Below are 18,090 nucleotides of genomic sequence, written 5' to 3' on the forward strand. Positions count from 1 at the left end.
TCCAGATCACCAGTTACATACTTCTCCTTGTAAAATTATTCCTACTTAATTACAGTGAACCTTTAAGTGACTGTGAGTACATTTACCTTAGCATTTTAGGGCTTTAAAAGCAAATATCCATTTACCATGCTTTGGTTTACATCATGAAGCTACCTCAGAGACAGAAGGTTGGATTACTAGCTCATTTACTTTTTTTCCCTTGATGGACTGCAATTGATAAGGAGCATCTGTGTCAATGGATACATGGTATCAATGACAGTGAATTTCAGCAGTACTGAGGATTTTATTATATAGTGCAAATTAATTTTGGCAGCCTGTCTTACCTCTGCTGCTGTAAATCTGAAGGCAGATGGCTTAAGTCCACTGATCTGAAACTAGCTCAATACCATGTCCTTTCTGTGTCTCTAAGTATCCATGTACCTTTTATTCTTCTGAAAAATTGTGGAAATACTACTTCCCACATTTTACAGATGAGGAACTGATAAACACACTCCTGAATACAACTCAGTTAAAACTAAGCATTTGAGTTAGATTTGAGAGGTAGTTACATTCTTATTGTAAGATCACTCCATCATAATGGAGTAATATAATAACAGTTGTAGTCAAGTATCAAATACAATAGTTGTAGTCAAGTATCAAAGTCATATTCATGCTCTGGATGTATCTTTCTCTGTTGTCTATGTGCTTATATGAGGGAAATTTGGTTACCATCTTGCAATCCTCAGTTAAATGTCTGATGGTAGGTGAGGTGAATATGGGTCATATCATTAATTTCCAAAATCACCCTATACATGCATGGCGGAGAAGAAATCCCATAATGTGAATTCATTTTTTAATGAGAAATCCTTTCTTTGACTATTTTTGGTAATTCTCCAGGTCACATATTCTATTTGCACTCCATATCAGTAGTAATTGTCAATTAATTTTATGTGGCAACTGTGTTTTGATCATTTCTGGTTTTCTGTGATTGGAGGATGGGCTGAGTCCAGTCAACAGTAGTCATCTTTCAAAAACCAGCTTTCAGTTGAATACCAACAGCTGTATTCAGTAGACTAACAATACATGAACACAAACCCAGAACTTTTAGCTCTTCCAAAAGAATATTTCTTCAGATATAAGATTGAGGTAAAGGATATGGAAATGTTGAAATAATTTTTTTTCTATTTATCTTAACCAAATGGTGGTACTGGATGAGTGAGAAAATGTTTGCAAGTGTACGGGTTCAGTTCTGAAGAAAAAAGAAAAGTCTGTCTAAGTGAAGCCATTTTATATATATTTATGAAGAAATTAGGCCAGAAGTTTTATGGGAATGGATTTCTAATAGTTCTCTGACATGACTGGATCCTCAAGGGAAATACTATGATATTGGGGTTTTACATAATCACAGAATCTAGATACTGGAGGTGGATCACGTCACTGAAAAATCCTTCTGTATTGTGAAAAGCCAGGGTTGTTCTATGCAGTGTGTTTTCTAATGTTTTTACTTAATTTTAGTCTTAAAATTTCTGTCCATATAAAAGCATAGGTAGATCCTAGCAGCAGAAAATTAAAATGGTCCTAAGTTAATGTTTTTCCTATTTAATTTTCATGTTTTTACATACCAGTGCATCTTCCTCACTTGTTCCTCATCTTGATTACTGATACTACTGTTTAAATATTTTAAATGGTAATTTCTTCCGTAACTTGAATACATCCAGAAAAGAACACCAAAGCTGGGGAAAGGGCTGGCAGGCATGTCCTCTGAGGAGGCACTGAGGACACTGGATTTATCTGATTTGGAGAGGAGGAGGCTGAGGGGCGACTTCATTGCTCTCAACAGCTTCCTGAGGAGGGGAAGTGGAGAGGGAGGTGCTGAGCTCTTCTCCCTGTTACCCAGTGCCAGGACACCTGGGAGTGGTTCAAAGCTGCATCCATCAAGGGAGGTTTGGACTTGACGTTAGGAAAACTTTCTTTACCCAGAGGGTGGTCAAACCCTGGAACAGACTTCCTAGAGAGGTGGTCAATGCCCCACCCGCACCCGTACCTGTCAGTGCTGAAGAGGCATTTGGACAGTACCCTTAAAGCCATGGTTTAACTTTTGGGCAGCCCTGAAGTGGTCAGGCAGTGGGGCTAGGTGGCTGTTTTAGATCCCTTCCAACTGAACTATACTGTTGTATTCTGTCTTTATTCAGTTGTATGGCTCTTAATTAACATAGGTAAAAGTAGTCACCTCTTTTCATCTTCCCGTTAGTGTAAGTAATTTTTTGTGACTTCTGATCCATGTTCTTTGTTTGCGACTTTGTTTTCTGTTTGGGACAAAACCCAAATACTGCAAAATTGGAGGTTGCAATAATAAAGAAACACTTCTAACAGTTATTTAGACTCTTCTAGACTTGGGACTTACAGTTTACATCAGCCTACATTTTTATCTCAACATTCATGTGCCTCTTTTAAGGAATAAAAGGATTCTTGCCACTTGTGTTTTGAATATCTCTTTCAAGCTCTGCATTTAGTTGACTTCAGATAAGCAGACTAGTGGGGCAAAAAGTTCAGACAAATTAAAAACCTGAACAAACAGATGTTTGGAGTAATTAATTACAACAAAAAGAAACTCTAGTTTTATGCACTCCACTGTATGTAACATGTGGATACATATCAATGAGATACAAAGAAATAACGCTTTCTTTTTTAAAAGTATCTTTTGATGTGCACTTAAAATATGACTTAGACTTATGTGCCACTTGTATTGTTTTCGGAATAGCTTAATATATCCAACATTACAGTACTTGCCACTTTGTTCTGAAACACAACATTTTTTAATGTTGTTAATGTTAATGTTAATGTCTCCCAACTGCTTTCTTAAACAGCAGGTGATCAATTGGAAAAATTACAGTAACTCAGAATATTGTGACACAATTATAGTAATGAATTGGTTTCATTCACCAGCAAAATTGTATTCAATTTTATTGCAACAGAATTATTTAATGAACTTTTTTTATCTAGATAGTATAGAAGATACTTACTCTGATCCGCAATTAGGATGACGTACACAAACTTCTTGTGACCTGCATGGAATAGTAAGGAGTTGAAGAGGTCTAGTGTCCAAAGGTAGTTTTGGAAGAAGAGTCTTTTGCAGGCTGGAGTTTATTAGATAGGTTTGCCGCTTGTAGGAAATACACAGTGTATAATAAGGTAGTAGTATTTTAACCAGAAGACTCAAAACATGAAACTTTGATGCCTTTGTGTTGTACTTAGATTTAACTCAGGTTGGATCTAGTCTCACAAAACAGCTGCAAGCCTAAGATAATTCCTTTTATTAGCATATTTTTATTTCATTTTATTAAGTGTCACCTCTGTACATTTGTGTTGTTTGATTGCCCTTCATTCTAATTATCTGCTTGAATAGCATTAGTTAGAATATAAGGTCTTATACAAAACGAATAGGCAGAGTAGTGCTTATGGCTTGACGCAAGACAGTTCTTCTGTCAAATATTAACTGCTGTGCAACTTGCTCTAACTTAACTCAGATACAGTGAACTGTTGCAAATTATTGTATTATGAAGTCCCTGACATGGTTCAGAATGTAGACATGTAAAAAATGCTTTTCCAATTGCATTGCATATCCGCTTAGATTTGCATGTTTGGAAAAAATACTCTTTGGTCCTGAGAGATCAGTGTCACTGGTGCTTTTAACGCTGTCATATCCTAGTACTGCCTTATGTAATAGGTGTCACTGCTGAAGCAGAAGAAACCCTCAAGACAAAGCTGAGGAGACAAAGTTGAATATAACTTCTAAAATACATTAGAATGTTTGAAGATATGAATTTACCCAGGTGAACTATTTCGTGCCTTTGTTCATGCAAAACTATGTAAGATTTTAAGTGGAAAAAGCAGTTCTTGGTGTTTTCCTTTTTCTCTTTCCCTCCTTGGTCCCTCACAGCTTCTTTAGCAACTTGTTTCAGCAACTATATACTCTAATCAACTGATCTGTATGAAGCTGTTTATCTGGACAGCATGTGAGAATTTCTGTCTCTATATATAGATACTGTGAACTCTCCAGATTTCTGGTAACAATTGTGGTGGAAACAGAGATGAAGTAAGCATCAGATAAAGGACTGATAGGGCTTATATTCAGCATATACATGAATATAAGTTTTCGGGTATATTTTTCATGGTAATTCCACATGAAATGACTGATCCTTCCACTTGTTGAGGCTTAACCCTGCTACCTGCTTTTTGAGGTGTCCTTGCTGGGAAACTGACAGGGCAAAATAAAGTTCAGGCTCCTTCTATGCCAGGTCTGACCACAGATGGGAAGATAATGTGGAAGATCAGTGCTGAAATACAAATGTAATGCTTTATCGGGTTCTCTGTGTTTTTAGGAGTATATCATGAACTTTCTAGCTTTCTAACATTTTTGTGGCTTAATGAACAGTGCTTTCTTAAATTTATTTTTGTTTATGGTTGATGTATATTTTCCAGATGAATGAAATTTTGTTATGGGAGCATCAATAAAATGTCTAGTGTAGTAGTTGGTGACATTACTGCAGGCAATTGGTAAGTCTGTACGTGAGGACTGCTGTATTTCTGTTGTGTTTTATTAATTTAGGTCCTGTATTTTTCTTGCTAAGGTTAATGTCATAGGATCGTTAACTTCAAAGCAAGAGAAGTCTGGAAGCATTGCAAAGTTCAGTGGATGCATTATATCTAAAAAACAGTATTGTATTTTTGCTCACAGTTACATATCTAGTAGTCAAATACCAATTGCTTTTTACATTAAATGCTCTTACAGAGCATCTAATGCACATTGATGACTAAGTAACTGTGAAATATAGTATTTTCAAAACTATGTTTTAGTTGGTTTTTTAAGAGGATAGTTTCTGAAAGAAACCACCTCTTTTGTGTGCTGTGAAATACCTTCCTGGCTTTAGTTTCTTTTTGCTTTACTGCAGCTTATAGAGAGCTTTTATGGTTGGGTAATAAAATTCATAACTAAATGCTAATGATGGAAAAGTGGATAACAGTAGCTAAGTACTGAACTGCTGTAAAGGAGTTGAAGATACTAATATGAAGTGGGAACTTATTTTTCACCTTCTCCATATACGTCTTGCAACTAGCACTCTTGAATCCCAATTCCTTGGCGTGGACATGGTTAGGAGTTCTCTGTCTTAGCTTTTGTTACAAAGGCTAATGTTAATGGAGCAGAGTATAAACTGAGAAAAATCTCCATGTACCAGAGATTCTGTTGATGAAAATTTCTTTGGACAGATCATCTAGCAACACTCAACAGCATCTATGCAGTTTACTAGGGTAATCCGCACGTGTTTCTACACAACACTCCTTTGACTTTATTCAAAGTTCTGTGCTTTAAACCGCAGTCATAGTTCCTTTTCTAAAGTACTACAAAGGTCAGTGCAAGAGTATGCAGGAATAAACCACTTATAAGAGGCGTAGTGAATCTCTGCCTGAAGCAGACTGAGGGTCTGTAGAGATATGCTCTCATCTGGGTGTACTTTACAATACTAAGCGGATGCCAGTATTAAGTGGCATTCCTCAGTGGATGCACAAGTTTTGCAGTCCTGGGAATACTAGCTCTAACGAAACAGTGAATGATGTATAAATAAAGCGTAACACTTACATGGCAGGTGAAAGATGGATGGAGCACTTAAAAGAAGGCTCTTGGGAACTCAGTGCAGTGTGCAAGATTAGAAAACCTATACTGATTATGTACTTCCTATTGGGTGAAAGAAGTGAGGTTCCCAAGGACTATCAGAAATCAAGTGATATATTAGCATAGTGGAGCAATGCTGTTATTTAATGGTTCCTGTGCCCAGTAATAAGTGTGTGAATATTTGAAGCTTTCTGACTGTTGATATTTCTTTTCCGCCTACAAATGTATTCTTGCCATAACATGCATACCTATCTGAGAAAACACAGGATTTCTGTAACAACTCTTGGTAATGTTCAGTTTTGTTGAGGATGGCACATTTTGAAAACACAGTACCCCTACATGGTGGAAAAACACCTCAGTCATTTTTCAATCCAGAGTTGCATCTGCATATGACTTACTCCAATATTACATGGCAAAAAGTTACTTCTGAAAAAACTCAGTTGTACAAAGCCTCATCAGAATTTTCTCTTCATCATCTCCAGCTTCATAGGCAGGTCTGGATATGATGCCTGATGAACAAATGAAACATCTACAGAGTTGTTATTAAAACAATGGGAGTGGAAAGGTTCCTGGTATTTTTACCCCACCGGGGCACTTATGGCACACAGCGCTTAAAGGTATGGCAGTCCTACCTTATTATTAATATAATCTAGGAAATATTAGTGTAAGCTAGGAAATATGTTTACCTTTCATTAACAAGTCAGTTTCCACAGAGGAAAACATCTGTAAACTTATTTTGTTGTTGTTTAATATGAGATAAATGCCAATGAAATAAAATAGAATTATAAAGCCTTTCACTTGGCATTCTGGATGTCGCCAGAATAATATAACCCATATTCAGCCCAGAATACTCTTCTTAATTTTTATGTTCATTGCATTTCTAAAAATTACTTGTAATTAGGTTTTTCCATGCTTTTTGTTCAGAGAAATTGCTAACATAATATTTAAATGCTGAATGTAGTATTTGTAATAATCCAAAGTAGAAAAAATATTATCAAAACCCAGTGACTTGTAACACCATTGCTAGCAGCAAATTACTGGCAATTCTGACTGAAAGAAGTAAAACCAGTCAGTATTTCGGACTGTTGCAATAATAAAATCAATCTGTTTCTGTAGCACCAGGTGATCAGTGTGGAATTATCAGTGTTAGACAGGAAAGCTATGCTGCAGCTGGAGACAGACTCTTTGAACTCAGAGCCAGTGCTCTGAATACAGCCATACCTCATCTTGCTACCAGCATGAGCCAGGTCTCACATCCAAATAGCAGCACAGCCAAGCATCTTTGCTAAAATATTTCTGTGAATTTAGGGTTTACACATTCGAACCCACCAAAAATATGGGTTTACAATCACATCAATTCTCAGGGAAGAAACACATCTGAAGAGTATATGTATTTTTTACCAATAAACACAGATTCTTTCCTCTGCCACGTTTCCAGACTGATGGTGCAAGAAGTTGTCAGGGAGCTATACTTGGACATTTGAGGAAGGGGCCTGATTTTGGAGTACACAGAAAGCCCCTTAAAGTCAGGGTCAGATCTGCAACCTTGAAAATCAGAGTTAATGACAGACTTGTATTCATGCATTTTTGTATATTTTGGACTGAGTTATAAATCTTTATTCTCTTAATCTCCTTGCTATTAGTTACAAATATTGAATATACCATATGCTAATAAACCCCTCTGAAATACTTGCTTCTCCACAAGAGTTAAAAACCAGATTCCTTACTGGAATATGGTATGCTATTAGAAAAAAAAAAAAAGTACATTTTTTTATTCTCATTACTTTTCAGTATATCTGATGAAAACATATGAGATTTATATAGACTTATTTAGCAGTTGTCTCATATTTACTTAGACAGTGAGGTATAAATTGAATTTAGTATTTTTTCTCAAGAATAAGTATGTGTTTGATGATTAGGCAGTAGCAAAGGTGTTTCTGCTCTGTCACAAATGGATTTCATTGTTTAATATTTTTTGATTGTTTAATGTCTCTGTGCATTAAACTGTGACTAATTTAGCACTATGAACTTTTTAATTTTTATTTTGTAGCAGGAGGTGCTAAGGGAAGTAAAACATTATTATGAGAACTAATCTGAGCATCAGGGTCATGTCTTACTTAGATTATTGAATTTGAAAGATGATTTAGGAAATTGAGTTACTAAAAACATTAATTGCCTTGTTCATATTGGCCACAGAAACAGTTTGCTGAGTAGATTCTCAGGGAGGGAGAGGGTGAGTCTGTGAAGAACAGATTTTTATAGGGTGCCTAGGAAGAGCTCACTGTGGTGGGTGTATTCTGTGCCAGTATTACGAACCTATAAAAGAATCCTGGAAACTTATCCAGGAAAACTGGTAAAGTTTCACCATCTTTACGCTCCTTTCCGAACAGAAGTCTAATTTTAGTCTAAAGTGCAGGTTGCATAATTTCAGATTTTGGTGTTTCAGTTAATGGATGACAAGAAGTAGAATTTCCATTGGGATACTTACATATAGCTTTGAGAATGAAGAATCTCTGTGGAAGGTCTTGTCTTGAACGGTAGTAAGAATAGACTGCTGGTGCAGGAAATTAATGAGGGTGGCTACTCATGCAGAAGTTGAGGAAAAGCTGACAAATGAGGGCTCACACCACTTTAAGACATCTGCTAGTGATGTTAGTCATACAAAAAGGTGTAGGGGACAAGAATCAAATGTACAAGAAAGCTGAAAGAGGAGAACTTCTAGAAAGGTAATACAATGTCAAACTTGAAAGTTACATAAAAAATGAAGTGGCCAACTCTCTGCTTCCCCAAATGCATACAACACATTCCACACTAACATGAGATACGTAAGATTAAAAAAAAGTAACTTGAAATTCTTGGCAAAGAAGGAGAATCTTGACATAGTAGCCATTACAGAAGAATGTTGGCATGACACAAATCAAGAGGAGAGTGTAATACCTTGCTATAAACTGAACAGGAAGGACAGATTAGGTCATAGAGCTGGGGGAACTGTATTAGGGCTATACTGTTGAACTTTCTGATCAGGAAACGGATATTGAGTCCAAAACGTTGAAGGAGATCAAAGAATCATATAAGCCTAATGAGGTAGTAATAATGGGTGAATTCAACTACCTTCAGCTGATCAAATGTCACACTGGGACAGAGCATAAGGGAAGCAGTCTCTCATCACTCTGAGTGATTGCCTTTCTGAAACATTTAGTTCAAAAGTATGGACATGAAAATTCTTGACTTAAGCAACATAGAGGAATGCAGGTAAAAAACTCTTAACTCCTGTATCATAACAAACCTTCTTGGGTTAAAATCATGGCTACTGTACAATTCGGTACAATACTGAAGAGCCAACAGCTAGTTGTTATTATTATTATGTCCTGTTGCAACATGAAATGGTGATAAATTTCAAATATGAGAGGTAGACGCAGGTAAAGTGGAGATATATGTGATTCATCAATACAATGCTTAGATACGGTAGACAGATCATATTACTTTCTCCAGATGAGCTCTGTGTGCTAGAATCTGTGTTTGGAAAGAAGAACAATAAAGTTATTAGTGATAAAAGACAACTTTGACAACAGAACTTGAAAATACTGGGATTGTTGCATAGAAAAAAGGGGAAGGGGAAACATGGTAATATGCAAACCATTCTGCTGTGTAACAGCATTCTAGAAATAAAAGACCAACCAGAACCAGGCATCAGATGGGGATATGTTTAATATCCTTTTCAAATTTCAAATGAGTTAACATATTTTTATTTGGAAAGAGGTACTTTTAGGATGTGGAATGCAATTCCAATATGGCTTTGTGTTCACAACACGTGCTATTACTTCTTCAGGGGATGATTATGGCCATAGCTCTATGTTCAGCACGTACAGGGAAAATTATTATTATTTTTTTGTGGTTTGGAGGCACAAAGAGTAATTGCATTTACCAACAGCCAGCTATCTTGTGGCTACAAAAATATGGAGAAAATGGTTACATCATTTCCTTTGTGGCCCTGAAAATCCTTTTCACTAAACTCTAGATGAAACTGTGAAACCTGTAGACATGCATATTTTTAATGTATGGCTCTACATTAAATAGAACTTCTAAAATTTGGATCAGGGAAGGGTGTAGGTGGGGGCTGACAAGGTTTGATATGTTTCTGATCCCAGCATCTCCTTTGATTTGGATTTGTAAACTGATTCTATCTTAGGTAGAACAGATTTGAAACCTTACTGGCAGTTCTAAGAGAAACCGTGTTGTTACTGGTGGTTAGTTACAAGCATCATCAGTTATATCACAGTTGAAGTGAACTAATGTGATATGAAATGTACTTTATGATGATCCCAGAATTTGCCAGATGTTTATTATGTGGCCAACCACTCTAACATCCACATGAAAAAGAGCAGACACCATGTTTCTGATTCTCCTACCTGCCATTTGTGCTGTTGCATCAATAATACAGTCAATTATTTTTCATAACGTATAAGAAGACCATTCATTTTGAGGGATAAAAGGAAGATTAATCTTTTTGATAATAATATTCATGATGAATTTTGTTTCACAACTTTTGTTATCGTATTTATCAAGGGAACGACCCATCATCAAGCATCAGATATTCTTAAAAGTTGTGAAGTGTCCAAGATTAAAAAAACTTTCCAAAGCCATATCCTGCATGTAATTTTCCTGTTTTTTAGAAAGATAAACAGATACTCATACCTAGGTCTCAAAGAAAGCTACCATACACATTGATAGTATTGAACTGAACATACCCACTGGTAATATATAAATTAACACAGAAAAGTAGTGTCAGATGGATAATTTTTTTGAACAAGGTGACAATACAAGGAATAACTGGAGTTAATATTTGATCCTCCTTGTGAAAGCAGCTGGATAAGGGATTTTAATTCTGCTTGTTATAAAAATTCTAAGTACTGGACACAGTACTCAAGGTGTGGCCTCACCAGTGCTGAGTACAGGGGGAGAATGTCTTCCCTGGTCCAGCTGGCCACACTGTTCCTGATCCATATTAAACAGTTATTACTGAAAGACTGAGGACTGTGCTTCTGATTCCCTTAGAGTGATCTCAATGTAAAATGCCACCCAAGGTAATTTGATTCGGAAAATCTTGGACACTAACAGATCGTATAGTATTTCTAGCCTGGAAAATAAGCCATATGGAAAAAAAAGTAAAATTTTCATCTGCTAATTGCTGTCATCTTTTACATGATCGTCTTGGCTTGTCAGTTCCTTATGCTGAGCTAGGTGAATACAAACACAGTGGAAGACTCTACCAATCAGACAGATCATGACCATCTGAAAGGTACAAGACAAAGGAGGAAAAAACCTTTGAGTTATGTCTCTTACTTTTTCCTCAGACCTTCTTTGTCTTTGCTGATAAAGGATGTGAACACTGCATTCTCCCAAAGGCTAGGATGCAGTAATCTTATATATTTCCTTCATAGGAAGAGTTCATGAAGTTGTTTTTTTCTTTCATTTTCTTTTTGGGAATCCTAATAGTGGAATTCATGGAATGGGAAATTACACAGTTCTTTTAAACAGTGTTACTGATGTTGGAAAAAACCCCCCAGTTTTTGACCAGAGTCATTGCTTGGGGACCATTTTCTTCAAAAGAAAAGTTGGAACTAAGAATACCAATATAGGCTTAATAACTGTAGAAAATAAATGTAATAGCAAGAGTTTTTGAGTAAAGAATATATCTGATAGGGAAAATCGACACCGTACTTATCATGAAAATAGAAAGGAAGCTTGACTGCATCTTAAACAATTATTTTGAAAGGAGTAGAAGTTAGACTGGTGATCATCAAAGATACTTCAGGGGTTTTGTAGTTCATTCTGTAAAGAAAAGGGACATGGAACTTGAGCCTAACAATAAAAGACTTTAAAAAAAAGTCTTTTAAATGTATTTTAAGTCTGCTTTATGAGAATAAAAATTTAGAGACTCAAACCAGAGAAAAACATGAGTTTTTTTGGAGCCTTGAGTACCTGCTAGAGAATTTGTATGTTTTTCTTTAACCAAATGGAGCCACTTTTAGGTACATCCTTTAATTTACCATCTAAAGAACTGCTTGTGCACCTGAGCGTGCAGTGGATTTCAAGTTCGAATAAGTGTGTTCTCTTGCATTCAGGTCCTAAATAATCAATTAAATACATAAAGAAAGCCCATGTAAGTAAGTTACAGAGAAAGGAGGCCAAACTTTCAGTACTGTTGATCAAGGGCATAACTGGAAAGATTCTAAATACGAGTTAAAACAAGCAATTGTATTTCCTAAAGCTGTCATTTGGGAAAAAATTCTGAATGTCTCACTTGAATGTCTACCAAAATTGCTGTTAACCTTCTGAAAGAGAAATAGAACTAATGATTTGGGGTACCGCCAAACAATTAGACCACTGAACAGACATTGTTCCACCAGCATCTATTATCGGAAATATCTGGATTTCTAAATGTCAGCTAAATAGGCTTACCCCACAAGCAAAGAGAAAGCTGACCTGACCTTTTGACACCACCTGTTCAGGAATGGGAATTTCTTAAGCAGGCTATTCTACACAGATAAAAGGTTCACAAAATTTGACCTGGAAAGAATGGTTAAGGGAATTAGTTTTGTTTAGTCTAGAAAAGAGCAGAGCGAGGGAGGATGTGATTACAATCTTTCAGTACATAAAAGAATGTTATAAAGATGCTAGTGATTGGCTTTCTGTGTCCACTTGGGAAACAAACAAGAATAAAGATGTTCCATGCAAAGGTATTTAGATTATGTATTAGGAGAAAAAATTCTAATAATAAAAATAGAGAATGTGATGCACGCTACATAAGAAAATTCTCATCTCATTAACTGGAAATTTTCAAGAATACTTAGACCAACACTTGTCATTAATAGGTAAGATTGCTAGTGTTATTCATGGTCCAAGGTGAATAGGTAGATATTAAGACATGATCTCTTAATAGTCTTTGCCCATCTTTCATTTGCTGCAGCTGATGCATTTGGCAAGGCAATCTAGATTTGTTATATTGGATATAAAAATAATTACATGTTCTGAGGCTTTCTATTTGTAGAGGATGCTTCAATAATAAAATAAATATATATTTTTAAAGAATTCTGAATATGTGATTAAGGTAACACCATTACAAGGATAGCAGAATAATAGGTAAGGAAATTATACAGCTTGATTATTGGCTTTGGATGCAGAAGTCTCTTAACAAGAGCAGTGAGTTTGCTAGTATGGATTTCTTTTTCCCTGTTACTTGAGTATCACATATTGTTTTTTGGTTGATGTTAATAACAAGGAGATGAAAATTGCAATGAATAATCATCCCATACAGATATACGCAGGGCTGAAACATGGCATACCCACTCAAAAGAACAGAAGAACCATCAACATTATTTTATCTTTCCTAAATCCTTGTAAAAGCTATTAGACAACATTTCACAGTATGATCCATCACAAGCTCAAAAGCAACTGAGTAACAGTGAAAAAATAAACTAGAGAATATAGGTTATGTGTAGGCCTTTATTACATATTACAGATTGAAATTAAATTATGTGAAGGTTTTAATACTCAGTCTGTGTTGGTACCAGTTGCGTGTTGGTGGTTGAAAGTGTAACATGCTTGCAGATCAGTTTCTTATGTTTGATGTTGGGTATAAGAGCATAAAGATATGTTAGAGATAGACAGTCTTACTGAAGCATTTATTTAGATGCATAAATAAAAAGTAGTGTCAAACATTGGGGCTTTCATTTTACAAATTAAGCAAACTACTTGAGTTTTAGCTCCCTGTATTTTCAGTTAGTCTATGAAAGAACATGATGATATTTTTCTCTTTTTTTCCTCTTGAGTTTAGGAACTGGTTATATTTTTTATTACATACATGTTTTGTTTTGTTTTGTTTTCCTAGGTACTGCACAATGGACTTGTGATGGAAATGAATCATCCAACAGCTGGGAGGATCGCTGTTCCAGGTTAGATGTTTAATCCTTTTTTTCTAAATTAAATGCTACATGACATCCTGAGTGTTTCTGGAACTCAGTTGAGGACATGATGCATCTTCACATTTCAGTCAAATGGACAAAAGTTTATCCAGGCTGACATTTGTGCTCATAGTCATTCCAGCAGCAGAAAAATGGGTTAAAATGTGTGTTAGAATAGCTTCTGATTTCCATCGGTCAGTTGTCATAAAACATGAACATAGATTTGATAATATTTGCAAACTCCCCCTTGTAGAAATATTACTGCTAAGTCATCTACATGAATATGTGAATCTCTTTTTGATTTAGGTGTATTTTGAAGGTTATACAGGCTTCTTTTAGGGACATCTCTGTTGTAGAAAAAAAAAGAAGACAAAAGAGAAAGGAAATTTATACTGAAGACTTAATGAAGATCAAGATGAAATCTTAAATAGCTATTTTGTATTTCCAAAGAATACAGAAGTAATAAATTAGTCCCTCCTCTTTTAAGCTCTAAATGGATCAGGAGGTGGTGTAGCTTTCCTTCCATTAGAGTTAGTTATGGAATGATGTTAGATTCATCCAGAACCATTATGAACATTCAGATCCTTGCAGTTGGCTCTGTTTTGACCATTGATCCTTCTCTGATAATCTGTTAGCTATTGGGTCAACTCTTCCTGCTGCTCTATGCTTTTCTCTCTCCCAGGCCACATTGAGAATTGTTTCTCTATTCGTTCAAAGCGCCATGTCATGTCTGTTTTTATAAGAACTTACAATTTGATTTTCTGTTCCAGTTCCACCCTCTGACACAGCATCCAGTTGTCATCAATTTCAGTTGACTTGAGCACATGTAGTGTTATGCAGAATATGACCCATAAAATTTATCTTAATTTGCACATCCTGGAATCACACTGAGATGCAGAAAGAATGATTTGAAAGAAACTAATCCCATATTAGATCATGTTTTCTGCATGAATAGAGGGGGTGTTTTTCTGCATCTATGTGTATGCTCCATATTTGCTCTTTAAAACAGTTTGCATTCTACATTCCAAGTCTCACTAGACTTGGATGTTCAGTTGATTGTATTAAAAATGCTTCTAATTTAGATGCACGTCTGGAAATAGTAATCCCTTTTTTAATTTTCTTACAGAAAGGCAATCCTGGTTTATTTATCCAAAATTAAAAGACAAATAAGAGATTTTGATTTAATTATTTTTAAAGAAATAGACAGAAAAGCCTTGCAGATGGTAGAGGAAGTGTGTAAGGTTTTCATGTTGCATACAGTGTATAATCTATCTTAGAGAAAGCAAATACTCCTTAAGGGGATAGGTTAAACTGCAAGAAGAGGAAAGAGATGAAAGGAATGTTCTAATGTCTGTCAGCAGCGACAGAAAGTATTGGCAAGAAAGTGAGTTTTTACATAGGTAAGCCATAGTACTTCCCAAATCCTTAGTTATTTTTTATTTTATTAAACTAGTGACACTGCACTAAACTAAAATAAATCATCTTAATCTCTAATGGTTTGCCATTTAGATGGACTTCTATGAAGAGTTTCTTGTATTGAAGCAGATGGCTGCAATGATTATTGGATATTTGAGCAGGAAGAGTAAAATTCCTTCCCTTCCTAGCATGGGAGGATAAGGAGGGGAGAGACAGGGGAAGGAAGGGTGAAGAACACTCATTCAATGTGAGTAGAATGGACCTATTGATATCACTGGAAAGACAGTGCATTGCTCTGTCCCAAAGTTGAAGTGCATAGGTGGGTTTGACCGCTGTTGATGGTAGGTAATGGAATTATCCTGGATTTATTCTGCTTAATGATGTACCTGAAGAGCACAGGGAAGAGTGTGCAGAGAAGGCCTCCAGTAGATAAGCTTCTTCTCAACGACTATTTAAAATAGTGTTTCTTTTCAGTGCGATTATATTTTAATATCTTGGAATTGGTAGAGAACAGCTTTACTAAGCTCTCAGTTTCTGCCTCAGGTTTGCTTATTAAGGAAAATTAATATATTAATTTGAATGTTGAAACTGAATAGGCTAAAAATGTCTGTCCTTAAAGAGACTGGGGAGACTCTAATCCCAAAATAAAAATAGGTTACTCTTATTTCTTAACCATATAAGTCAGATTTTAATGTGTCTTTTAGTAATTGAATTGGACATCACCCTTGAGGTTCTTAACAGAGGTCAGACTTGTGCTGCCAAGTAAAGTTTTGAGTGCAGTGACATGCACTTATTAAGTGATAGCATGCTGGCAGGTTTCAGCTCTAGCATGCATCTAGCATGTTGATTTGCAGTAGTCCTTCTCCAGGCATGGCTCCAGTTGAAGAGTTCATTCAAATCTGTGTGTGAATTCTCCATTGTAGATCTTGCAGCTTGAAATTTTGAGGGATTTTGCCATTAACTTTAATGTAGGCTACATTTTTAAGGTTGGACTTGGTAATTTATACTTCTCCTTTGCTTAAATATCTTTTGATATGGTTATTGAATTTGGTTCTTTCCTCACCTAGTGTATGTTTTCCCCCTTTCAGTTTTTAAGATTCCCAGCCTGAGGTTATACTGTGTGCTGATAAGTGCATCATCAGATAGTGGTGAAACAGGAGTGGGAAAAGTTGAATTACAAAAACCATATTTCTACTAAGTTTTCTTTTCAAAATGTATATTTATGGTAGGAGAGAAAGTGACCTTGCATTTTGATATCTCTTGTTTCAAGTATTCATGAAAAACGTCTGTGCATATACTGCTGCTACTAGTATCAAGATATCTTAGATTCAAGAATGGATGTGAAAAAGGAAGTTCATTGTGTCTGACTAAGAGTGACTGTATAAAAGATTGTGAGAACATTTTGAAGAAAAATGTGGTTCTGTTGCAGTTCAGTGATTAGGATAATGTTTCACATATATAATTCAGTATATTCATTCCATGAAGTTATTCTAGAACTGACTTATATACATATACTTGACATATCATGTAGAATGTTCAGCACTGTGAGAGAGCCTTGCTTGAGTCATTCTTCCCAGGAATGGTTCATCTGATTGCAGGGCTGAACTAATGAATCTCCTCTGTCTCTATATCTGAAGTCAGCTTAATCATCTGCCAAATGTATAATCAAGAGCTGGAGCACCTCAGCTGAAAAGGCTGGAGGAGGGTCAGGAGCTGGTACAGACTGTGGTAAAGGCAGCCTCAGCAGCCCACCAGTACCTACAGGAAGGTTATCAACACAATAACTTCTTCACAGCAGTGCGTGGTGGGCAGATGAGAGATGAGAGATTCAGCCCATATATCAGGAAAATCTTTTTCATCATGACAACAGCCAGGCAGTGGAGGAGGTTGCCCAAAGAGATTGTGCATGCTCTGTTCTTAGACATTTCTAAGTTACTGCTATATAAAGCCAGGGACAACCTCTTTGACCTCAGACATGACTCTGACCTGACCCAAGCAAGAGCTTGGACTGGAGACCTCCCCAAGTCCTTTCCAATTTGGATTATGTTCTTATTCTGATTAAATGTAGTATGTCTTCCTCAGCTCTGTTGTGCTTAGCCCTTTCCATAGAGGTCTGAAGGAAAAATTATATAGTTTAGTCAAATGGGGAATGTAGAGCACAGAAAGTACTTTTGAGGGTAAAAAAATTATAGGGGAAAGATGTTTTATGCAGTGCCAGATTGCAGATGATGCTGGATGGCACAGAGACAGTACAGTTAACTGAAGGGACAACGTTTCAAGAAGGTTTAGCATCTGGGTTAGTCTGGAACTACTTTGTCAAAGAGTAATGGACTTTTACAAAGTGTGGTAGCATGTGAATTTCTGGAAGCCACTGAATATTCTGAGTGGCAATATGGAGCATGATGGGTACCAACCCATACTGATTATGTAGAAAAAAACTGATGGATACGATGCGATCTTTTCCAAACCTTTTCAATTACCATCTATTTATATGGTTTAGGACACTCTGATAATAATATTCCCAACTTCTGCATTATCTAGTCTCTAATGCTGGCTTTTAAAGGCTGCCAATTTTTTTTTTAAGCCAAAACAGTTTGCAATATGATTTTTTTTTAAATGAAAAAACCACAATGATTTCAGCTGTCCCTAACAAACTAACCTTTGTAGAATTTATTAGCTAGCAGGAACCTCTGTGAACTAGACCTCATTTCTGACCCCTTCTAAGCCATAGAGAACTGGGGATTTGGATATAAGCCTACACTTCGGAATCATCTCTGATCAAACAGGAAACAATATAACTGTAGAAATAGTGTGAAACACCTCTTCCAGACAAAACAACTATTCTTAGTTGTGATAATGTTTATATTGTATGTTCTCCTCATCCCCATTTCCTGAGTTGATAAACACCATCTATGTCTGTCCTTTGGCCCATGATCTGCATCAAGGATGACTTTATTGCTCAGAAAGGCCAACTTCTTACCTGGCTTATGATTTCCTTCTGTGTTCTTGAGATAACATGTTTGGGGGACTGCTCCAAGCTCAGTTAAGAAAAGCAGTACA

General features: G+C 36.1%; 1 protein-coding gene across 4 annotated transcripts in view; it reads left to right on the forward strand.

Annotated features, from left to right (window-relative positions):
* The window catches only part of SUGCT (succinyl-CoA:glutarate-CoA transferase), a 313,990-nt gene that overhangs the window by 246,674 nt on the left and 49,226 nt on the right, over positions 1–18,090 (forward strand). For all 4 annotated transcript variants that reach the window (XM_032702459.1, XM_032702476.1, XM_032702484.1 and 1 more), the window contains one exon: positions 13,542–13,605. In XM_032702459.1, coding sequence (XP_032558350.1) covers positions 13,542–13,605 — 64 coding nt within the window. The remainder of the gene's footprint in view (positions 1–13,541; positions 13,606–18,090) is intronic.

Source organism: Chiroxiphia lanceolata, chromosome 1, assembly GCF_009829145.1.
Source record: "Chiroxiphia lanceolata isolate bChiLan1 chromosome 1, bChiLan1.pri, whole genome shotgun sequence".
In the NCBI taxonomy this organism is placed as follows: Eukaryota; Metazoa; Chordata; class Aves; order Passeriformes; family Pipridae; genus Chiroxiphia; species Chiroxiphia lanceolata.